The sequence below is a fragment of the Teleopsis dalmanni genome, chromosome 2, assembly GCF_002237135.1.
Source record: "Teleopsis dalmanni isolate 2A chromosome 2, ASM223713v2, whole genome shotgun sequence".
Lineage (NCBI taxonomy): Eukaryota > Metazoa > Arthropoda > Insecta > Diptera > Diopsidae > Teleopsis > Teleopsis dalmanni.
In genome coordinates this window covers 130,434,354-130,460,192 of record NC_051847.1, presented here as the reverse complement: position 1 = coordinate 130,460,192, position 25,839 = coordinate 130,434,354, and the positions used below count along the sequence as shown (strand labels likewise).

Here is a 25,839-nt window from a genome sequence, read left to right as displayed (position 1 = left end):
CATTCTTTGGGGTCAGTTATTTTTTAATTTATATGGAGACATAACGAGTCTGACAAGAGCGAAACGTTCATAATATAAATATAAAATATAATAAAATATATAATATATATATACTATAATATAACATATATAGATGTAATATATATATACTATAATATAATATATAGATATAATATATATATATATATATAATATATATATATATATATATAAATAATATGTAAATATAAATAATATAAACATAAAGAATATGCTCTGAGCTTCCTATACTAAAGTCACAAAAACTGCAGAGAACAATGTCGAAGAGCCGCAACGTACTTAAGTGATATCGCAGGGTACAGTTGTCTGAGAAATAACCAAATAAAATCCTTAAGGCCTACCCTACTTAACGAAAGTATTTTACTTGATATTTCTCTTACTGAGATAATTAATTATTTTTCCTAACGTTGACTTAAATTATTATGACAATAGTCTGCAATTTTTTTTCCTCCCATTTGTGGAAGAGCGCATTTATACAGTTATTATAAGTCCATAATAACGATCAGAATCAATTAAAGAAATATTTGACCCTCTCTTGACTAGATAAATACCTATTATATTACTTTTATGTTATTCATGCCCTGTGATGCATTTTTAAACATTAAAATATGCTAATGTGTTCAAAAGGTTTAGACAGGCATTTATCATTTTCGAATTAATCGTTATAGCCTAGTGGGCTTTTAATGCCGGCTGACTCTTTCACAGTATGTATATGTAAGTCATATTTTTTATAAAGACGTGAATTTTTACTTAAAAAATTATTACTATATAAATATTTTAAAATATATAAAGCATTTATCAAGTTGTTACAATAATTCTAAAAATTTACTTAGAACTCTTTTTTAATTATTTTGCTTAGTAACTATAAATTATATTAAATACAACTATGCCATATTTTTCCAAAAATACACCATAATAGCGTAATTCAAAGGTTTTTTTCTATTTATCTATTGACGTAAGAAAACTGCAAAGCTCACTTTTTAATATTTGGGGGCTATCACGTCTACCCACTGAAGCCAAGATTTTAATATCTTTGAATTTGTGTTTATTACAATATCCAGTTTTATATTTGGTGGGTGTTGCACAGTGGAGCTTTCATAATTCAAACTATTATAATTCAAAACTGTTTTAATTTGAATTATTTATTACAATTCAAAACGCCTTTAATTCGTTCATATTCATAGCTCAGTGCACCTTGAAGGCATCGTCAATAACTTGTATTATAAACCTATTATCAATAATACTTATTTTCAACATTCCATATCAACATTTCAAAGTGTCATAGAACCCAACTGTGAGAATCGAAATTTCATTCCGATTTGGTCATGAGTTTTATTTAATTTTGGGGAATAACACGCTCAAAATTAGAGACTGAATTCCATACTATTGATGTATCTTTAAAGGAATTCGAAATTCGGTGATGCAGCAATTGTAACCAAAGTATTGCTTAGCTCTAATACCTCTTTGGCAGAAAGAAAACTAAAGCAATAATAACTTTTTAATAAGAGATTTAATAGCCATATATACATTTGTCTACTTATCAATGAATAGAGTTCAGGAACTAGTATATGGTTTACAGTTCCCCCAAAGCAATTTATATTATCACATAATTATAACTTTAATCATTATATGTATATTGTATGATGTAGACTACATTCACTATTGTATTGCCGAAACAAAAATTATTAATGGTTTTTATGTTTATAGCTGAGTGTATTTATATATATACTTGCTGTGTTACAGAGCATCACGAACGTCGCGAAAATGTGGATAAATTGGTTGTATCTTTTTATTTAAAATAAAAATTGTATCTAATAATTTTAAACAAAATGTTTTATGTTCTTCTTTTAATTGCGTACAATTTGCTTTAAATTATATACAAAAAACATAAATTCTCACAGTGCTTCTAGTAAATGACCTCAGATAGACAGTTTGTCGCGATACTTTAAGAAAATTTAGAGAACAAAAAAAAAGCTATATTAAAATTTAAGTAAAAAATTCTTTTAAAAAAGAAAGCTAATATTAAGAGAAAATTTTTCAAGAAATTTAATTTTAATACTACATAAAAGAATTTTTTTTGGAGGTTTGCAAAGTACATGTCAAGATGGCCACTTTTAACACTTCTAAGACTGGTAAAATATGTCCATTGTCCATAAAAGGCGCCGCCACAAGCGCCAAAATAATTATCACTTTCACCTGATTATAGCAGGTATCATTACTTTTAATTTCATTAAGCGCTTTTATGTTTAAATATTAATTTTTATTCTGTTGTACTTTTTTATGTTTCTGAACACATTTTCTGTCCCCCACCTTCACGTACTTCCGGCACTGCTTTAATCGTTACGCATTTACAGAACCACAAAATGTTTGCTTTTATCGCAAAACATAAAAAGTGGCCCTAATTTCGTTCCAAAAGGGTTAATAGTGCAATTCAACATAATTTCCAGTATCTTCAACCAACTGTGCCATTGCTTGAGGGTACGCCTGCCGCCTATCCTACCACTTCCGCTAAGGTCATTTCAATTCATTTGCCTTTTCAAACGAATGTCCTTACGAAAATAAAAATAATAAAAATTTACGCATCTCGTCCGTCAAAAATGTTATTCATAATATTTGTGTTAACGTTGACAACGAAATGAAATGATATTGTGTATTTTATATTTTATATTTTAGATTTCATAAAGTAAAAGAGGAAAAGCGCATAGATAGATAGATACTCGAACTCGAACTCGTACTCGTAGTCGTAGTCGTACAAGCACAAACAACAGAAATTTGTAATAAAAATAAAAAATAAAGACATTTATTAAATGCCATGACGCGAATTATTTTTTGTCAAACATCAAAATTTTGTTTTATTTTTGGATGGTCGCATTTTCCCCTTGCTTTGGCTTTTGGTGATGGCGAGCATCAATGAAGAATATTTATTTTTATGCTTGAAATAGCGCCACCTACCGACCGGTAACCATAAAGACATGAAATGAAACTCATATTTTAGCAGAAACGTTGTTATATTAGCCATTTATATTCAAATTGCAATGGGTTTATGTTTTTCACTTGATGGGTGATGGGAATACCAAGTTTTGGATATAAATTTTATTTGTGTGATTTTAGTTTGAAATTTTATAAAACTCAACAAAATATTTTCTTGAGTGTAGTCAACATTTTTTTATTTAACAAAAAGTGTAAATTTTAGGCATATTTATCAATTTCTGTGCGGTCAAGTGTGGTATTAAAATGGTATTAAAATTTAATAATTTTTTTCTGTATTGTTAAAGGATTTGAGGAAATAAATAGAAAGCAATTTACAGTAGTGGCCAAAAGAAGGTTATGGTATAGTTTCTTACTGAACTTTAACTCCAACATATTTGCAGTAATATATTTATTTATATAGAACATATGAGTTTTATTTTCAAATAATAAAAATTCAACAGATGATTTCTTTGTTCAAGTCCGAAATAAAAGTGGAAATGAATATCTGTTTGAATATAATAAAAATAATGTTTTTTTTAACATTTTTATTTAAAAACATTAAACATTTGCTTAACATTTTTTAATAAATTCTATAAATATAAATAAATATAAGTTTATATAAATAAATTTAAATACATATAAATAAATATAAATATAAATTAATATTTATTAATTTTAGAACCTGATCCTGATGATGACTCTCAAGGAGAGTTGAAATATAGAATATATAAAAAAATATGGATATAACAATGGAAAAAATGAATATAACATACATAAAAAAGCATTATTAAAAAAACAGGTAACCAAATTATGGTACACTAATATCTGGATTATAATACATTTGTTTTTTAAACAATAACTAAGATAAATATTGAAAAGTGATAAAAAAGAATAAAAACTTTCAATATTTCAAAAATTTAATATTCAAAAAACTAAGTAAGGCTTATTGTACGGAAACAGTTTATTTATATATGTTAAATCTTTTCGCAAAATGCTCAGAATAATTATTTAAAATAATTAAATCAAACATTAAGAATGCACAAAATTATTACAAAAAAACCTTATGTCCTTCTAAATACTTCAAATTTTTTTCCCAAAAGTGACGCGTCTTATGACGAAAAGAAACTATTTAAAAGTTAGAAGGGTTCGAATAGAAACGACGAGAACACAACAAATATATAATTAATTTATTGAAGTTTGGTTAACCATACAGCGCTGTTTCGTGTATTGCCAAGTACCCATCATCAGTGCACTTAGGAAAATATGATTTAAATTAAAATTAAAATTAAATTTGATTCAAAGCAAATATAAAATGGAACCCATCACTTACTCATACATGCAGCTAGTACTCAGCATATCCCAAATGTAGACATTTAAATAAATAGAAGCTAAAGTGTTAGCTAACTGCACAAAAGATGGGTAAGACCACAAATAGTCGAAGTAGAAGCTAATAAAAATTAAATAAAAATGATCAAAAAAAATTTCTTCACAAAGCCTTGGCGTAAACAATTTCTATGACAAAATATTCATAATAGCTTATTCACATAGCACAATCTTAAATTTTAACTGATTTTGCTAATCCAACTTGCTTCACTGAAGATTTGTCCACACGGCAAATATTAATTTTATCTAGATTTAATTTCTCATTTGCTTTATAATCGTTTTTGGTAATAAAAAAGTCTAACGTTGTTTCAGTAATATTTTGTTTCATTTCGTATAATTTCTTGAGAATTATTTACAGTCTTGCAACACAAGAAACTTCTGAACACTCCTGTGAATTTCCAACTTGATTTCATTTTGATTTTGTACAAATTAAGATTCTCAATTAAAATTTATAGCCTAATTTTTGTATAGAATCGGAGGTCTATGATTTAAATTTGATTATATAACGAAACAAGCTGAACAAACCGAATAAGCATAATAAGAAAATGAAGATTCTTTGTGCCATGTGAATAGACTATACAATAATATAGATACGAATAAGTAGGTTTCAGTTACTAATGGCTAGGAATAATTGAAATACAGAATAAACATTATTTAAGGAATATCAGTATATGCTTACAATATATGACTACTAGATCAAGTTTTTGGTTGAGTAAGTTTAGTAAACAAGTTTAGTAAACACTAGACTATAATATATATTTTTATTTAAGCTCAGTTAGATGAAATAAATTATACTTCAGAATAAAGAGCAAGCAATAAATATTAAATGAAGTTGGTATCAAACTCTTTAATAAGACTGCACATAGATAGTTCTGTTTGACTGATCTGTGTTATCGGATAATGCTTCGCCTAAAATCGTAGTGTTATCTGCATACCTTCTTTTATTAAAAGAGTTAAACTGCGTAATGTCTGTGTGGTACTTTAATATCTTGTCTTCGTGTGTTTTAACTAACTTAATATTATTCTTATATATCTTACCTGAAGTCAAAAGGTGAATGAATTTCTTAATTTTTGCATATGTTAAATACGCTCAAATAAGAATAGCCTACTATAATAATGATTATACGTTTCCAAAAGTATCAAAACGCAAGTCTCTTATATATCTACAATATTTATATAGAATTTTGTTTGAGAAAATAGGTCAATAGTAAATTTCGTTGCTTTGCCATAAGAGCCGAAAGAGAACGTTTGATGATTTTGTTGTACACTAAATATGTATAAACTAAAATTACAAAATAAATATATTCAAACTAAAGTAAATATAAAATTTTTTGCATAAGCCCATAAAATTTTTATATCCGGAAATATTTTTCCTTGATATTCTGCATTATTATTAAAAAATTAAGTGCAATAACATATTTTTTATACCATTATTTTTTAATCTTATAAATTTTTTATTTGCTATTTAAAATGTAATACTTTTTAGCCTTCACTGTTAAGCACTTTTTTACAGCCACTATCAATAAACATTTATCCTTTTCACAAAGACTCTGAACACAAGCAAAAGTAGAAAATATTTTGCTGTGATATCGTCAATTGAGTTCTAAATATGATTGCAATAAAATAAAAAATGTAATAATAGGAAAAGATAATATAATTTCCTGAAGATATATATATAAATGTATATATATAGGATAGAATAAAAATGTTGAAACTTAATTGTCTATAAAAAGATGAAAACAATAAAATATTGTTTCCTATTTCTTATTACTATGAATGTTTTGGATTTTTATATCAATTCAGGGACAGTATTTCTTTGTGAATAAAATTTAGATGTCAAAATAATAAAATGAATATATTAAATATATGTACATATTATTAATCCAATTAACAAATTAATATTATATGCTCAATATTGTACAGTTATAAAAGTAAATTTTAATTAATTAATAATATATTAACCACATAAACGAATTTTGTAAGATTTATAAAAAAAAAATGGTAATAATTGATTATGAAGGTAATTACTTATTAATTATCACATTAATACAGTGAAAGCAGTACGTAAACCGCTACCAAAGAATCTATAGTACAAAGAAGTGCCACGCTCATACAAACGAAATACCCACTTTATTTTGCTGGTGGATTTATAATAAATCCACCCAACCTGATGCAATAATGTTCGATCGAATCACATCTGGTATGATGTTCAGTTCAAACCTATATGTGAGTCGAGTAAGGCTGACAAAAGCCCGACTGCATACGTATTCAATCATACATGCAACCCTCTGTATTACATTATATGCATGTTTGTATGTTTGTTCGCTGTAAAATGTTCAAGCGATCAAATAGCATTTCAGTGACGAAGTCAAAATTGTGTACATTTGATAATTTTTTGAATTTAATAGTATAAAACAAAAACAAAATTACCTGTTTGCCATTGGTATGAATTGCAGTGTTAAAACACATTACAAATTTATTTATGTCTTAAATCTGATTTTTTCCATTCTATGAAGCTTTATTTTTAAATGTTGTCCATGCGAAATTTAAATAGTTTTAAATCAGGAAAATATTTTTTGGATCTCTTGCAATGAGATAAACAACACTTATTACCCGCAATCGTTTTACGATTCATTTTAGACACTAAACTTTTTGAACAAATCAAACTAAGTAACATATGAATAAATTTTAAATGTCTAATATAAATGTACATGGACACCAAAAAACTGTATAATGTTTATATAAACTTTCAATATTTTTTTGGTGTTAAGAATTGTAAAAGACTTCACAAAACACGTAATATATTTTTTAAAATTTGAGATAATATATATGCACAAATGTGAGCATTAAAAACATACATATTTATATGCTGCAGACTTTATGTCTGGTTTTTGTAGAGCATCATTTGATGCAATAAAAAATAATATATAATATTACTCTTTACTCCTATGATATGGGGCTTTCCAGTACAAGAAAATAAAGCAACAAAATGTATGGTAAAATTGTTTCAGGGATTTCTTTACCATTCACTTCGCTACTAATCAATGTATATTAATAAAATAGACAAATAAAAACAAGAAAGGCAAAAGAAACAGGCATATAAAAACAATTGTGGGTTGCAATGAGTTTGAACTGGACATCATACCAGTTGTGACATTGTAACATCGAACATTGTTGGATGAGGTTGGGTGGATTTATTATAAATCCACCAGCAAAATAAAGTGGGTATTTCGTTTGTATGAGCGTGGCACTTCTTTGTACTATAGATTCTTTGCCGCTACTATTTGATTTATATTACAATAAATACTAGCCAATCATATGCTATTAGTTATGTCTATCCAAAAGTTTAATTACAATAATGAAAATGTTTTGAACCTTTTAATTTAATTTTAATAAAGAATATGAGAACGTTGTTCCATTTTTAAATCCATTTTATGCTCTGAGTTAATTTTATTTAATTTATTTAATTAACAATAGAACGAAAAATCGACCTATATACTATGTTGATTTCTGTTGACTGCAAGAAAGCGAATCTAAATCTTCATTCGTCTCTTATTGAGCCAAAAAAAAGCTTTGAAGCTTCTAGCCATAGACAAACCCCCACCATGCAAATTACATTTTTCCTGACAGAAAGTCGTATTATAAGCAAATCAGTGTGAAATTTTTAGACGTTTGTGTTTCCGTCAAAAGTTGAAAAACTTTTCCCTCAAAGTCAACTATAGTGCATTGTAAAACTTATCATCTCTGTAGTATTTATAATGTGTAAGACTTGGGTTTGAAATTAAAAATATATAAAAAATTAACTACTAAGTCTTTTAAAACATTTTTTAATAATTTTTTCAAATTTGTGTTTTGCCTTTTTGCATTACAAATATATTTTTGGAACCAAACATCTTTAATTAGTCAGTCAGAAAAAACATTTATTTTTATTAGTTAACTGACGAGAATATCAATCAGTAAAATTATCATTATCATTCACAGCTATACATTCCATGTAGGACCAAACTTATTTTACGACACTCGTCCATTATTCTCTATTATTAGCTTTTATCTTCAAGTTGATAGCATTCATATCTCTAAGATCTTGGCGAACACTGTCACTACATCTCTTTCTCGGTCTTCCTTTTCTTCACGTTGTACAAATTTCACTATCGAGGATTCTGGCTTCTCTTTCTTCTGACATCCACACAATGTGTCCTACCCACTTTAAGCTTTTTATGTGCTTGATTATTGTGTCACTTTTCATAAGTTAATCGAGTTCATTAATATATGATATGATATTCTCTGTTTTCTTGCACTGGTGCAAATACTTTCTTCCTAATCCTTTTTTCAATTACCGCCAGTTTGTTTGCTTCGGCATCAATTAATCTCCATGTTTCATTTCCATAAATGACTGCAGACCTTATAATTGTTTTATATAATAAAATTTTGATTTTCCTCGATATACTTTTAGATGTCGTGAGCTTTCTCGCACTGTGAAAGGACCTGTTTCCAAATTGTTTTCTATCGTAGTTATTCAACATCGTTGTGTTATTCTCGTTGAACTTTGCTGCTAAACATTAATAATAATAAATATATTATTTATGTAGTAACAAAGCAACACCAAATGTTATTAAAATCGGCACATATGTATACCTTTGAAGGCATGAACAATTTTAAATAGCATATTTAAGAGCAATCCGTAAAATGGTGTTTACAATAGTAGGATCTAGTCATCACGCCATCCGGGGATAAAGCATATTAAGTAATAAAGGTTAATGTTGTAATTTTTATATATGTATATATAAAATAAAATAACTGCTCATATTTTTTATATTTTTATTTTTATGTTACCTTTAGGCTATTGCTCTTTTGCCATTTTTGCAACGCCACTTTACAGATCAAATTAAACTTTTATAAGAAACTACAGACGAATCACTTCCTACAGTTAATTTTCTTATATTATTTAAGCTATTTCCAGTTTCTGTTTATTAAAATATAAAAAATTTTGTAAATTTATCACATTCCCATTATCAAATTAAATTTTTTATCATATAAAAATTCATTGATAAAATCAAAAGCAAAAAATTTGATTTATCAGAAATGAAAAATGCTTTGATAATTTGCCAGCAATTTTCACCACGCAGTAGAAAAAGCCCTGGAGCCAATAAATTGTTTTATTTTCATCTAATTTCATTTTGAATATCTTTCATTAATTTAAATAACTGAAATTAATATAATTTTTTATCGTTGTTTATACATAATTTCCGAAAACATTTTTCAATGCTTGTTTTTTAGTAAATAAATAAGCGAAAAATACTATCATCTCTGCAGGATCTATTATTAGAAGTGTTCCATGAAAATAGAAAATTTGTTTGAGTTTAAATTACTTTTAATTTTAAAATACAATTTAAATTATTTAAAAATGAAAAAGGAATTATTTTTTCAATGAAATGAACAAAAAATGGCAGTCAAGTGACAGGAAAAATCCGCACTGTGCACACCGGAAGTTCTGCCCATTTCCCAAAGTCAATAAACAATTTATTTTAAACCAATAAAAATAATTTTTAAATAAAATTTCATTGCCAATTGAATTCAGAATTATATTATTTTACTTAAATGCAATATTTTGTTATAGCTTTTAATTTGTTAATATTTATTCAAATTAAATTAAGGATGTACATTTAATTTAATTATAATAAATTAATCAGTTAATTGATATTGATTAATATATAAAAACTAGTTCATCAGTTTTATTCATTTTTTTTAATTATATCAAGTTGTTTTAAATGAGTTTCATAATATCTAGATAAAAGAAAATGCTTAATATCTGCTACTGCCCTCAGAAAGAGTAGAATTTTCAGAATATGAAAGGTCGCATCAAATTCATTTCATCAGACCCTATCATATCTGTGATGAATGATAACATATGCTACTTTAACAGATTAAAGAAAAATAAAAGGCTATGATATCCTATATTTTAATTATTACTAACATTATTGTGCAGAAGCTAGTATAAATCAGCGATTAGTAGAATCTATTATGCTAACACTTAAAATGTTATTTTTACGTTACTTGGATAGTGGGTAAGACTTTTGCTGAATATCTGAAAGTCATTTATTTAAAGTTCATCCATCTTTTAGGTTAAGTTGGGTTAATCTGGCGGACCGAAAGCCATTCACAGTCTATTGGTCCTCCGTGGTACTAGATAGAGCTCAGTCCCTATGTGGTTTATTTTTTTGTCAGCTCTTCATGCAATCTTAGTAAATAAGTGTTTGAATAGATTTACAAGAGAGGTCGAATGATAAAAATATACCTTTCAAATAGTATGATGTTTGTGTAGTAGAAATCGGTTTGTTAGAAATAGTCGGGAAAATAAAAAAAATAGAAATAAAATTCTTATAATTTACATGATTAATATACTTTAAATCACTGTTAGTTTTTAATATAAAATAAAAAATTCAGCAAACAGTATAAAAAAACTATGCATGCCTATTAATATAAAAAGATACTTTACTATATAGCTGTACTATGTATATAGTTTATAATATTGATTTAATTTAAAATCAATATTATTAGCTGTACTATGTATTGTAGTACACAAGCTTAACTTTATCGGAACGGTCATCACTTTTACTTTGATAAGACAAAAATTCATCTCAAACTTGAGTGCTGGTCATCATCATGACTATCATTCATAGGTATACAGTAGGACCTTAGCTTGTATTACGACATTCCTCTATTCTCTATTTTTGGCTTTTATTTTCTTGCTTTTATCATAACTCTCAGATCTAGTCCAATACTGCCACTCTCCCTCTTTTTCTGGGTCTTCCTTTTCTTCTCTTTGTTCTTACTTCACTCTCGAACATTCTGTCTGCTGCTCGTTCTTCTGGCATTTCTCTGGCTTTTATCATAACTCTCAGATCTAGTCCAACACTGCCGCTCTCTCTCTCTTTCTGGGTCTTCCTTTTCTTCTCGTTGTTCTTACTTTACTCGCGAACATTCTGGCTGCTGCTATTTCTTCTGACATCCGCACAACGTGTTTTACCCACTATAAGCATTGCTTTTTTATACTTGATTATTGTGTCACCTTCCATCAGTTGATCCAATTCATCATTATACATCATGCAATATTTTCCGTTTTCCTGCACTGGTCCAAATACTTTTCTCATAATCCTTCTTTCAAATATCGCCAGTTTGTTTGCTTCAGCACTTGAGTACTGGTTAGGTTAGATGAAAGCATTTTCTGTTCAGATTTTACAATCAACACGAGCTTATCTAGTAAAAACACGTAATAAATCTGAGCTCAGATGGACTAACAAATTCGTTTGCATTTTTGCAGTTGCCATTAATAAATTATTTTAGTATGGCAATATAATTATCAGTTGATAAAATTTTCCGCCTCTCCTCATTTACAGCCACAAATGATCTTTTGTGGTGGCATCTACCATAACTTTTATTTGGTTTAAAATAAAATTTTGGTAATAGATTTTAATTATTTTTATATGAAGAAAAATATATGGATACATTTTTATACAGAAGCTCGATTTAATAAGAGTGGATGTTGACTTTTAAAAAATTAAAAATTATAATTTAAGATTTATGTATTTATATTTCTTTTTTTGTTGATTCATCTGTTAACTAAATTATTTTTATTATTTAAAAAAAAAATAAATATAGACATATTTTTATACAGGAGCACAAGTTAATAAGAGTTCGATATTTACTTATAAAAATAAAAATTTATTATTCATAAATATATGAATATAATAATAATTATATAACTTAACAATTTTTATTACATGAAAAAAAATAAATATAGATATATTTTCATATAGAAGCTCTATTTATTAAGAGTCGTTGCTTACTTATAAAAATAAAAATTTATTTACTAGGTTCATTGTTTTTAATAGCAGAGTTTTTATGCATTTGAAGCAAATATTTTGTTCAAATTCTCAATTAAATATATTATTAAAAACTTTCAAAATACATGCACTCAAGAAATTGTTTACACAGAACTCTGAACTTAAGCCTTTTTTACCTTTGGAAAACTTTCCGAAAGTAAACAATACAAAACAAAAACCGCAATTTATATGTGGCGTTTAATGAAAAATACGAATTTTTTCAGAAACTTTTACGAGTAAAAACTTGGTATTTTCAATTTTAGCCAACATGTGACAGCCGTGTTAATATCACTGTTAACCGCCTACTGTTCGCCCGAATGCATGGCAAGAAAGCGGGAATTGTTTCCATACAACACTTTGCGAACAGAACAACAGAAGTTCAGAAATTAAAAGTGAAAATGAAAACAATCCGCATGCAAATGCGAAACAAAAACTTTTTTCCGCGGAAAATTAAGAAATCCTAATGCAAATTTCAAACTCAGCGCCCGCATAAAAAATAGGTTGCAGAGGCGTGACATGTGCTGCTACAGGCCCCGTCAGCCACCGCCAGCCACCGCTGCGAGTGACAAAAAAAAACGCCTTTTTTCGCTGGAATAGCGGGAATAAAATTGAAATTGAAATGAAAGTACGTCTTCCATGCGAGGGGCTTTGAAATAAAGTTAATTAGCAGTTTCTTAAACGCATTCAGTGAGTTCAACACATGTCAGCAGCGAGACGAAATCTTTCTGTGTATAAAAAAAATACACGCGAAAATTTCGCAAATTAAAACACAATACTCACATCGTGGAAAAAAAGGCATATCAAAAAATATCGTTTAAAAAGAGGCGACATTGATTAAAAACTGAAAGCACTTGCCGATGAGATGATTTGGAACTGGTGCGAAATTAAAAACGAACCTATTAACTCTTTATGCAGCCAATCGGAAAATCATTTCCACATAACCTTTCTCACAAAGACCGCGGCGTGGAAAGAAACTTTAGTTTATCCACCCGAAAGGTTTATGACGCTAAATAAAAAATTAATTTGTACTTTGAGGTAGAAAGAACAATATTACAAGTCTTAAGTAGCTAGAGCATATAGGGATATAGAGATTAAGGTAAGATTTGGTCTGACGTATTCAAGAGTGTGAGAATTCAAAAGTTAAGTAATATCCGTAAATAATTAATTGGTACTTATTTTAAGAAAAACACTAAAAGTCTTATTTAGTTGGGACACATAGAAAGTAATATAGACTAATGAGTCTATTAAAGCATTTAATGCATGATTTAATCGAAGGTTATCAATTGTAGAACTACTCTTAGATCAAGTGGTATATATAGATGTATTCGTAGAATTAAAATGTGTCAAAATATAGTTATATATCAATATATATTGTGGAACGTTGGGACGGCGCATCGTCCAACAAGTAGTCTCAGTGAAGTGAATGATTAGTCGAAGTAGACCACAAAACCACTTGGGTACTTTTTCGTCCTTCGATTCTCGGATATCGATAACTACATCGCTTGTTAATGCATGCAGCTAATTTAGCTTGAGGTTGCCTGCCAAGTCATCACCAACACAATGATATCCTAAGACAGTCTTCCTCCTGCTTGCAAGTGCTGTACATTAGCACAGTATATGCACCACTGTCTCCTTTTCTTCTAGACATAGTCTGCAAGTGTCTTCCTAATATATAGTTCCCCAAAATGTAGTTAATTCATATAATTAAAATATATTTGAGAACCAGTGTTCAAAATTGCGCAGTAATGTCATAGTATTAAAAATATTATTATTATTAAAGTAACTTTTTTTAATTGAGATCCCACAGATCAAGAATTTGGCTATTGTTGTGTATACGACATGTAAAGGGATTTTAAAATTGCATGTACTGATCTTGTTCATTAAGTCGAGTCTTTATATATATATATAAGTTATAATGCCAAGAATATACATATTAACTATCAGGCAACTGCGTTTAGAGTAAAACGTACATAAGTGTATTTGGCGATTCATGTTTAGCAAAATATAATTTTTGGTCTTTGGATACTGTACTATATCACAACAAAGAGTTTTTTTATGCTTTCATTCAGAAAAATAAAAAAGTCAGTTTAAATGCGTCGAGAACTAAATGTCGTAACACGTTTATCCATTTAGAAAACGTAGACAGGATGAAATAGATTAAAAAACAGAGATGTTATTGAAGAAATTCAATAATCATACGAAGCGGTTTTCACGAATGGTTTAAATATATATAAAATATATAATTGGTTTTAATTTCTGGTGAATATCACTTTAATGTCACAACTATGATTTTTTTCTATTTCCAAAACTTTTAAAAATACCCAAATTTCGAAAAATTTTAAATACATGCGAAAAGATAACCACACCTAAACCTGAGTCAAGTTTTCCTTTTTTCCTTTTTTTCAACTAAGCAATAAAGAACTATAGCTACATACCTTGCAACTAACATATTGATATTAATTTAATAATATAAATAAAGAATCCACTTCAAAATTCTTCTTCAAACTACATACTTTGGTAACATATTTCATCATTATTTCAATAAAGGACTAGTTTTAGAGGAATAGTGTAAATATTGAAGATTAATTAAATATTCTTTTATGAAAATTTTGATTTATATCACTAGGGATATTCAGGCAACAGATTAGTTGCTTAGTAGATTAGTAGACCCCTATTATCATTTTCAGTTATTATAACCCTAAGTGTTTTCTTTACAAAATTTTTCCAATAATAAAAATTTTGTAAGAAAAACAGTTCACTACATCTTAAGAAAACAACTTATAAGGGTTCCACGTCAGTGAAATGTTGTAGAAAATACATAAACAAATAGTGGAGCCAATAAAGGTTATGCGAAGGCACTTATAAACCCAGGCACAAATTTTGGTTTTCGTTGGCTAAACAACTTTGTGGGATTTGTTCAGAAAGAAATATAGTAAAAGTTTGAGAGCTTTTAAACTCTTTCAATATTAATTTTTTTTTCTTTTTTAGTGCTGTTACCTGATCATTGTATCCTGTTTATATTAATGTATGTTATACTATATATTAAAACTAAATTAAACATTAACTCCTCGAATGCATTAGTCGATAAAAGTAAATGAAATTGATATGAATTCAATTTAGTACGGCAATTTGAATACTATTATTTCCTTAATTTGCTTGACTTTATTATCTATTTATTTGTGATATCATTTACTATATCAACAATTTTTAATTTTTTGCATAGCAATAGTTTTAGGCATTATTTTGGACGAATTTTTCTAAAGTCTTTTATTATCTACCATCAACTATTTTCCTCTAAATATACAAGACTTTCCTTTTTCTGCTTTTAAAATCATAGTTTTAGGAAAAAGTTACCCATGTAATGCAATTTCTTTTTTTACAACCTTTTAATTAATAACTTCAAGTTTATTATCAAAATTTGTAGGAAGTGCAATAAACCGATGTGTACTCTATTTTCTACTTTCAAATTATCATAATGCCCTTGAGTAATAGGAGTAGGTCTTTAATAATGGCAAAGCAAGCATATAAGGAAAAATATTTAGATAAACTCAGACAAGTACAAGAAAATTATATGATTCGGAAACTAATTAATATATTTCAAGGAAATGAAACCGGAAACGGATTTAAGCCTTCAGAAACGAACCCAACAAAAGAGAACAAGGCAATGGTATATTTTTTTACATTTTTTTTACCAAAAAAGAAAAGAAATTAAAAATCAAATCCTGTAATTTGCAACAAGCAAATTATAATTAAAAACAACAACACAGAACAGCTACTACAAATGTAGTCCTTAGCTGTGAAAGAAATTCTGGTATGGCAACAGTGTAGACGAAAACTTTTTAAACTCCCTGCCACAGGAAGAAATTGAAAGGATCGCTCTGTATTTGCAATTTAAATGATTAAGAAGAAATAAGTTAACAAATAACCATAAGCCCAAGAAAATGGTATGAGTAGGAGAAGAACAAGGAATAACGCTTGATTAACAATTTTATAAATAATTTGGAAATGAAAGTAAAATTTCTTTGCAACCACAAAAGATAATTAAGTGGAAAATTATGGAGTTGTTTAATATTAATGACGACTGTATTAAATTGAGTTGAATTGAAAAACCAAAATGTTAAATGGCGAGGACTTAAATCAACATAAGTCTTTATTTAGTGAATGTGGGTGGACGAAGTACGTCTGAAATTCTGATTGATTGATTGATGTAGATAAGCGATTTTTTAGATAAAATTAAATCAAATGAAAATGAAATGCATAGGCGAGAATTTATAAATACAACAACTAATTTCATTAGAATTACAATTCTAAATTTTTATTTTCCAAACCACATACTAAAAGTTAATTCAATGTATGTATCCAATAGATGTATTGTTAGAACGAACGTTGTTGAGACAGTGATATTTATTTATCAATTCAAAACAGCTAGACCTTAAAAGAAAAAAAAACAATAAGAAGTGATATACAGCAACAAATTCACTTTTATCAAAGATAAAGCTATATACACATCAACATATTGCTTTCATTAAAACACGTTTAAGATGTTTTAACTGGTTTAATTAACTGGACCGATATCAAACGCAGAGATGCATTTGCAGTTTTATATTTTTTCCTTTTTAGTAATCAGTGACTATTGTGAATGTTAAGTCTGTACTATGGTTTCAAAATTTGCAGTTGAATATTACTGTACTATTATATTTATCTTTATTGTTCAATTAATACATTATGTTGATAATAAGAGATATAAAATATATCTCTAAAAACATTCGTAAAAGCTGTGATTCCCTCTTGCATGCCAACCAGAGTTGCATAACTACAGTCATATAATATGTTAAGTAAAATGTTACTACAGAGTCCCCCGCTTATATGAAGCTAACAAAGGTCATAACAATGGTCATGTTATTCGAAATCTCTTAAACGCAATTGTCGGGTTTTTATTCTGATTTATCTTCTTAACGTTCATGATTCTTCAACGCCTTGGATGATACTCTCACCTACAGGATCATATAATTCTTCGTTGTTAGTCATCTCATAGTCTGAAGACATGTCAGGCTAAACTATTGGTATAACAGGAATGTATTGTTGATATTGATGAATTGACACCTGTTTTGGTGTTACTTGAATTTGCTTCAATTGTACTACAGTGCTTTTTAAATGATATGTCGCTTCAATGTTTTCCCAATTTTTACAAGATTATGTAAATGAACAAGTTTTCAACTACCTTTCCTGTATTATAAATTCTTTTATTATTTGAGAAAGAAATCGCCTGGATCCTCTGACCTTCTTTTAGCGTTCCAATACCTGAAATGTTCTCGTTTGTTTTCTTCTCTGTTAAGGGTTTTGTTGTCTCTAACTGATTACGAATTTGATGATTAAGATACAATTAAGATAGCTTTATATCTCTTAAGGATTTCATTAACTTTCTCGTTGATAACATAGGTCTCGCAACAGATGTCATTATATACTTTCTGCTCAAAAAGTATCCGGATTTTGTTGTTTGTTAACTACTCCTTAATTAATAGACCTTTTTCAGAAAATTTTTTTTTGTTATTACACCCTTTCTTGACATATGATACAAATTTGAGCGTCATCTGTCAATTAGTTTGTTTACTGCAGCTGTTAATGTGAGACTACCTAAAGTGCATTTAGCGTTTTTTACTATGGAAAATTCTTGTTGTACGCGATTTTTTGACCAAACACGGCACCATTGTCATCGCTCAGGCACTATATTCGCCAGATCTGGGTCCGTGCGACTTTTTACTGTTTCCGAAACTCAAATTGCCCCTTCGTGGTAAGCGTTTTGAGTCGATTGAATCGGTAAAAGAGAATTCGCTGAAGGAACTAACAGCCATACCTTCATGGGCCTACGAAAAGTGTATGAAAGATTGGATTAAGCGTTGGCATATGTGTATCGCTTCAGAAGGAGCAAATTTTGAAGGAGATAAAATAAATGTGGAATAAAATTTAAATTTTTGTGTTTTATTTACAAAATTCCAGTACTTTTTGAGCAGAAGGTATGCTTAAGTATAAATACCTTGTTATTATTATTATATGTGTGCTTGCAGTCGCAGGTATGAATGCCTGAGAATACTAAGTTTGCTAATAGGAAAATGTAATTATTTTCTTTAACATTTAATAACATTTATTTATTATTTGCATTTAAAAATAAATATACTTTATAGCGCAAAAAAAAGTTTATATTAAATAAGTATTTTTAATTTGTCAACTTTATTTTATGATAACTTGAAGCCATTTTCAGTGTTTAACTTTATTATTTAAGTAAGAGTAAAAATTAAATTTCAGTTATTGTATGAATTTTTGTGGCAAGTAACATATAAAGAACTGTGAAACCAAATTATTATTGCAAAGTAAAAATTCATTAATTAACCACTTTTCCCAGCGAACGTTACTATACATAAAAGGCGTAGAACCAGTAAAAGACAATTAAACTACACTTTAAATAAAAATAAAAACTATTTACTTTTGCTCACTCATCTTCGGTACTAACTTTCAATAACGACAATAGCACCACAACTAACCTCAACTAACCTCGACTCCATACAAAGCTTGAAGCCAAGTATTTCTGGTTTTCATTGTTAACTTCCGGTTTTTCATTAGCGTTGCCATTTTGTTTCAATTTCAGCAAAAATATTCTTCTTACACTTTTGCATCGCAAGTCAATTCAAGTACTAAACTTTCAGTACATTCTTTTATTTTATTTTTCCATTATTTTCTTTTCTTTATCTTTTTTTGTTTTGTGTTTTTTATCAAAGATACTTTAAAATATTTAAAATTATTGTTTTTTATATTTATTTGACTAGTTCCTGCACCGCCACCGCTACCATCACTGGTACCAAAGGCTCCACCACCACCACCACCGCCACTTGGTCCACTCGGGAAGAAGAAAGAGTTAACAGAAACTCATAAGGCAGCATTAGACAAGCTTAAGTAAGCATTTTTATTATTTCTTTTAAATGGTATTATTTTCTAAATTATTTATTTAAACAATTTTACAGAACTCGACCGCGGAAACGTCCAGATTGGTCTGAAATGATGAAAGAGGTAGAAAGCGGCAAAAAATTGCGCCATGTACAATGCAATGACAGGTAAGAAAAAATTCTGCACAGAAAAATATAGGTATATGGAATTATAACAGAGAATATTAAAATATTATTCTTACATCGTCCTTAATAAAGAAAGCCTCGAAGCTCACATAAGACTAGGACGCACGTAACTTTTGCAACCAACGTGATACCATTAGGGTTTAACATCAACCAACACCTGATAAATATCTGGTATCAACGACAAACTTTAGAAATTTTTTAAATGGACTGTGCAAAGTTAATTAAAGTCTGCTATTAATCATTTCTTTAACGTCATTATCTTGGCATGTGACACAAAAGACACAGCCGCGTCCGCCCGAACTAGTCACGTTTACATATATAAAATCTTTAATAACGAAGGTCAGCAAATTGAAACTATACTTTGTTAAATGTAAAAATGTTTGCTGAGACATTTTAAGTCAGAATTGCCTTGACAGATCAATAAGACGTTTTAAGGGGTTTTAATCTTTGATATTATTGTGTAATCCGAAAAGGTGGTGTGCCATCTGAATAGATATCAACCGTACCCAAGATAGCTTTATGATTCACTTTTTTTTGCATTTCCAAAAGAAGGATATAACCATATGAAGGATATCAGAATTCCCGCCTCTGATATTATTGTGCAATACGAAAAAATAATGTCGCATCTAACCAGGTCATTGGTTTTACAATTTTTCCGATATCAGTTTAGTCCACAGTTTTCAAATCAAAACAGGTCCTAGAGTGTTACGAGCTTCTGCAATCACTTGCAGCTCGGAATAAAGTAAGCCTTTACTGGGTTCCGGGTCACAGAGGAGTTTTGGGAAATGAAAAATCTGATGAGCTAGCCAGAACTGCATCAAAAACTGCTTTTATAGGCCCTCAACCCTTTTGTGGAATAAACTGGGCCAGTAAAAATATAAAAATAGTCCATAGTTCATTCAAATATGAGATGCATTATAAAACTGCTCTTGACATCATCTTTGCTCTAATGAATGATTCGATTGCAACTAGCTTGCCGAATAAAATAGAGTCATTACTCCACAATGTTGTATTCATTGTATTCATTCCCACATTTCATAGAGATGTAAAACGATTATTGAACGATTTTATTGATCATATCTTTACGCTAGTGGTAATTTGATGGCAGCTTTCTTATCGGAATTTGATGGCTTACTCATCTGAAAAAATGTGGGCATCGGTCTACCATGTCATAGTACATCTTACCAACTCAGCTACCTTACAAATGACTTTAACTTTAGCTTGGAAAACACTAAAAAAGTTAAGTAATCAGTAGTCATTTGAACTACACGATGATATGAATTCAACTTTTAGGTTCTTCAGGCCGTTCTTAACCCCGTTCTTTTTTAATTCTTAACTTTACTTATTCTTATACCCAAAATACTAAACGTAGTTCATTGTCATCATTGCAATTACTGTAAAAATGATCCTATACGTTTATCTTTTAAGATATGTGTACTTTAGAAAGTCTTTCGTGATGTTTTCACTTTTATAGATAATATTTTTATACTATTTTCTGTATGATATTGTATTTAAATCTCTTATAATAAAATAGCGATAAATAAAATTATTTTTATCATAAGTTTTTCCTTTTCCTGATGAAGACAGATAACAAGTACCGAAACAAATATTGTAGATACAAGACATTTCAGAGCACATCTACATACGGACTAGGGTAATGGCAAAAGCAAAATGGATCAAAAAGAAAGGAAGTAAATATTATAGTAGAAAGGATGTAATAAATAAATAATAAAAGGTATAAGAGAATAGCAAAGACTATAGAAGAACTATCACCAAAATGAAGAGTAAATATAAGGTGAAAAGATAATGGACATGAAGAATGAAGCAGCTGAAACTGCGATATGTCAATATTATATTATCAGAATATTATCAGTAGAATGGAAAGTGAGTCTCAGATTCATTTAACTAAAATCAAATACAGGTTATTAACAATATTTAAAAACTATGGCATTTTCTTTTTTATAAAGTATCTATAAATAAGTATATATAATAAATATACTAAACTAAGTATCTATAATAAGTATTTATACTTATCTATAAATTTTAAAACCTTTTGTCAAGTACATTAGATTAGATTAGATTATGCTGGCAGAACAAAAAGGCCACGCGTAGACCATTAAGGTCCATTGCGATACCAGATCAGAGTCTCATCACTTAGGATGCGCGATTCATTGGCAAAATTTATTAGGATTCCAACAGAAACCTCAGGTATGTGCTCCAGTCCTGTAAAACTGACAGCCCCCAAGTATTTTTGTCGAGTTCTCGAGAGAGCCGGGCAATTACACAGTAGATGTTTGCTTTGCATTCAGCTCATTGCATTTCCTTCAAGCATCACTGTGAGTTAGGTTTAGTTTTCGGGCATGTGATGCGACCAGACAGTGACCTGTCAACACACCAATTAATGTTCTACAGTTCCTTTGGTTATTGTCAAGTACATGTTTGCACATATATTGTGATTTAAAGTCTTAAAACAATTACTTTAAATCTATTAGAGTCGGATTTGTGTCCAGAACTTAAGTCTATACTGACTTAAGTCTCTGTACTTTATGCTTAAGTCATCAAGTTTTCTAACTGCATATACTTAAACCAGTTTTGAAATTACAGTTAAGACTGTGGAATCTATTCCTAAATTTGAAAATTTTTAAATTCAATTTTTTCTTTTATATTTTAAGATCTCAACCGATTCTCACCTGTAAATCAATGACAAAAGTTGATGATAAATTTATCTATGAGACAGAGAAAGATAATTCACATAATAAATTGTTAAAACAAATCCAAGGCGGTGTAAAATTGAAACCCACAAAAACACATGATCGCAGTAAGCCGTTTATAGAGGGTCTCAGAAAATTCCGCAAGCAAATGACAATTGAAGAGCAATTACAAAAATCACAATCAAAAATAAATATGCTAGGCGAGGTAACACTATTAGTTTTCGATTTTAGAATATTACCATTTCATTCAATAATTACACATCACACTTATTACAGGCACCCAGCAGTATAGCTACTAAAGATGAAGTTGGCTCTTCAAGCGGTATTGTAGCTGCGCTATCAATCGATGATCCAAGCGGTGATGAACTCGACGATATCGATAACATACGCGACGATCTGCAGAGTACAAAGCAAATGTTGGCACTCGAACTGCGTACTCGTGAAGCACAGGAACGTGAAAATAAAAAACTCTTGGCAAAAATTGCAACACTCGAAGCTGAATTGGAACGTGAGAAATCACGTGAAAAGAATTTGGAATATGGATCGAATGTTATAGTAGCAACTATGGATGCAACACCAGGGAAAGAAGAACTTTATGTGCGCTCACTGCAAAAAGAAGCAGAAGAATCGCGTAACGCTTCAAGTGAATTACAAAAGAAATATTTGGATACTGGTGAACTCCTTGATCAGGCCAAGAGTGAAATTGAAGAACAGAAACGACAAATACAAATGTTGGAACGTAAGTTGGCGCAGGCATTACAGGTAAGGGATCGTATTTCGTCCATTTTTTAAAAGATAGCAACTTGCTTTATATTTGCTTAATATTATTTTTCATTTTGCTTATTACTTCTAAATGCTTTTGCTTAACCATAAAAAGAGTGAGCTAACACCCAATGCTAAAGCTTCCCAATTTAACTTTTGCTACGCTTATGAAGATCCACATGACTATGACACATACTATGAAGCAAATGCTATACATTACAATAAGTGGCAGGTAAAAACAGAATGCGTTTTACTTAACTGAAATTATCAAAATAATAAGCATCAAGAAAAAATGTTAGGAATATAAAAATATCAATTTTCCTCGTATTTACAGGGCGGTGGTTCAATTGGTGGTTCGAGACGCGCTAGTGAGGCACATTTAGGACGTGACAGTTCACCTGAATTCGATGTTGAACTTAGCGAAAGTGATCCAGACGAACCTGAAGAAAAGAAAACTGAACGACGTGAACGACGTTTAGTTAAGGAAGTGAAAGTACTTCGCAAGAAACTAACAATTCTCAAAGTCAAACAGGAAGCAGCTAAGAAGGAAAAAGTGGCCTTGAAACAGGCAATGAAGAAGAATCATGTTATTCTTAAGTAGGTTTATAAGATATATACTTGATGTTCTATCTGTCATGTGATTAATTTTACAGGGAAGAAAACAAAAAATTCAAAAAATTGGACAAAGAAGTTCAAAAAATGGCGAAAAATATGGAAGAGGAACCAGACTTCGACGATTTGGACGATGATGAAGAAAAACCTGTAAGTTTTAGAAATTTGCTGTATATAAGATGTAGTAGCTTACAATTTAGATAATCAACTAGGAATTATTTTGTTTAAGCAGATACAAGAGTATTAAATGATTAATGGTGTGATGATGTGTAAATAAATAATCAGAAATAAGCTAAATAACAAGCTAAACAATTAAGAGTTAAATGTTAATAGTTATTGTATATAAACACAATATAAATAATTTATAGTCTAAGGTATGTATATAGACACAAACTAAATAATTAAGACTCTAGGGATCACTGTTCGATCGTTGTGAATTCCTAGGAAAGCATTAGACAATCATCAAGAAAATTTAGGACAATATGTTCAGAATCAGCACATGGATACTTTGAAACACTTTGAATTCAGGTCCAGGTTTATCTTTGTTGCGTTGATTTTTTCAATTGACCTATTTAACCTATTTAAGCATATTAAAATTACATATTTCCCGTGGCAATTTAGTTTTATTAAATATGCAACTAGTGACAATATTGGAATACATCTTTCAGCCATCGCACTATTTTTCGTTCATTTCGAATAAGAGATCGTATAGATTTTTGGCTATATGCGTGGAGATTATTCGAGATCTTAATTTGGGGCGAAAGAATTCTCTCAGTCAGTAATTATCAGAATATTTCTATTGTTAATGACTTTGTTGTATTTACGAAGGAGAGCTTATGTCTTTTATAGTTCGGGAGAAACAATAATATAAGCAGCCACTTTAAAAGTATTGAAGAGATTGTAACACGTATGATAAGAAAAGCAATCGTTATTTTAATCGTACTGTAATGAACTCCTGGTTTTAATAAAAAACTGTTTAATATTAAATTTAAGATTTATTGCCATTTAAAAAAAAACTATTCTCATATCTGTTTTATGAGACTATGAGACTTTGTTCTTCATTTTCTTCTCGTGATGGAAAACGAGTTGGTGCCTAAAGCACATATACTCCATTGATAAATGGGTTTGAATTATTCAGGTTATTATATAGAAATAAAGTTTGCAGTTGAGCAAATCTCTCTGACGAAATATACATATACTGCATTTGTTTTATGAAAGTGCAATTTTCTGTATGTTATTTACTTTTACGCACTCCCGATTCTCAAATTCTTGTAATATACCCATAAGTTGCAGAAAGGAGTCACTAAAAACTTAGTAATAGACTATAACAACTTAGTTAATATCATATCCCAAAAAGAACATTTTTTGTATCTCGGAACGACGAGCATCATTTGCACGTCTGTACAGATGAGCGGCTGCGGAATGTCGACCGGGCCATTCCCGGAACTGAGATTTAGTATATCTTGGTAATTTTAGACAAAAATAATTAACTAGTTTACATTATAGTCTTAATAAAGAACCCTTGTTTAGTTCAATAATATATATTATAATATGTTATAATAATATATATTATAATAATATATATTATAATAATATATATTATAATAATATATATTAAAATAATAGTTATATCTATTATCTTAAGTGAGCGATAAAAAAGAACAATAGTTGAGCTTATCTTTCTTTTTGTTAATTCTTACAGAATTATTTGAATATATTTCCCACTCATGACATTGTTTTTGTTTATATTAATAGAAAGCAGACAATGAAGCTGAACAATCAGATGAGGAAGAAGAAGAAGAGGAGGAATCTGAGGAAGAATCCGAAGAATCAGAATCTGAAGAGAGTGAAGCTGAAACAGAAAGTGAAAGTGAAGCAGAAGTAAGTGTAAAAAAATAGATAATAGTTTTTTTAGAATTACCATTAATTAAAATTTTTGTCTTACAGGACGCAACAAATACTGACAAGAAAAATAATTTGGAACCACGTGTGAAGAAACATGAAAGCCGCCTATCAGCCATGAAGAAATGCAATGTCCTCTTACAAGCAAACGTAGATAATTTACAGGATGAAATCACACAAGTACGCGCCAAAGCAGCCAATTTACAAGCCGAATTAGACGCAGTACTGGCAGATTTAGGATTTTAAATTATAAACGTTATTTTAGCAGAGAATTTATTGTGTTAACTGTTTTGCTTTTTTTTTAGGTATTTTATATTCTAATTGACATGTATTTATTAAATATAATAACAATAAAACATATATATGTTAAAAAATAAAATAGTTTGGCTTACCTGATTTGTGTTATAGTTTTATATTGATAAATATGAATATTTATAATATAAACTGCAAAAA

The 25,839-nt window shown here is 29.2% G+C and overlaps 1 protein-coding gene across 2 annotated transcripts in view; it reads left to right on the top strand.

The window, feature by feature from the left end:
* LOC119678593 (glutamic acid-rich protein-like) overlaps positions 1–25,726 on the top strand; it is a 48,224-nt gene extending 22,498 nt beyond the window's left edge. For both annotated transcript variants that reach the window (XM_038090515.1, XM_038090514.1), the window contains exons 3-10: positions 19,097–19,223; positions 19,292–19,381; positions 22,072–22,315; positions 22,387–22,872; positions 23,207–23,469; positions 23,526–23,634; positions 25,240–25,365; positions 25,432–25,726. In XM_038090515.1, coding sequence (XP_037946443.1) covers positions 19,097–19,223; positions 19,292–19,381; positions 22,072–22,315; positions 22,387–22,872; positions 23,207–23,469; positions 23,526–23,634; positions 25,240–25,365; positions 25,432–25,632 — 1,646 coding nt within the window. In that variant the 3' untranslated portion in view covers positions 25,633–25,726. The remainder of the gene's footprint in view (positions 1–19,096; positions 19,224–19,291; positions 19,382–22,071; positions 22,316–22,386; positions 22,873–23,206; positions 23,470–23,525; positions 23,635–25,239; positions 25,366–25,431) is intronic.
* The last annotated feature ends 113 nt before the right edge of the window (positions 25,727–25,839 follow it).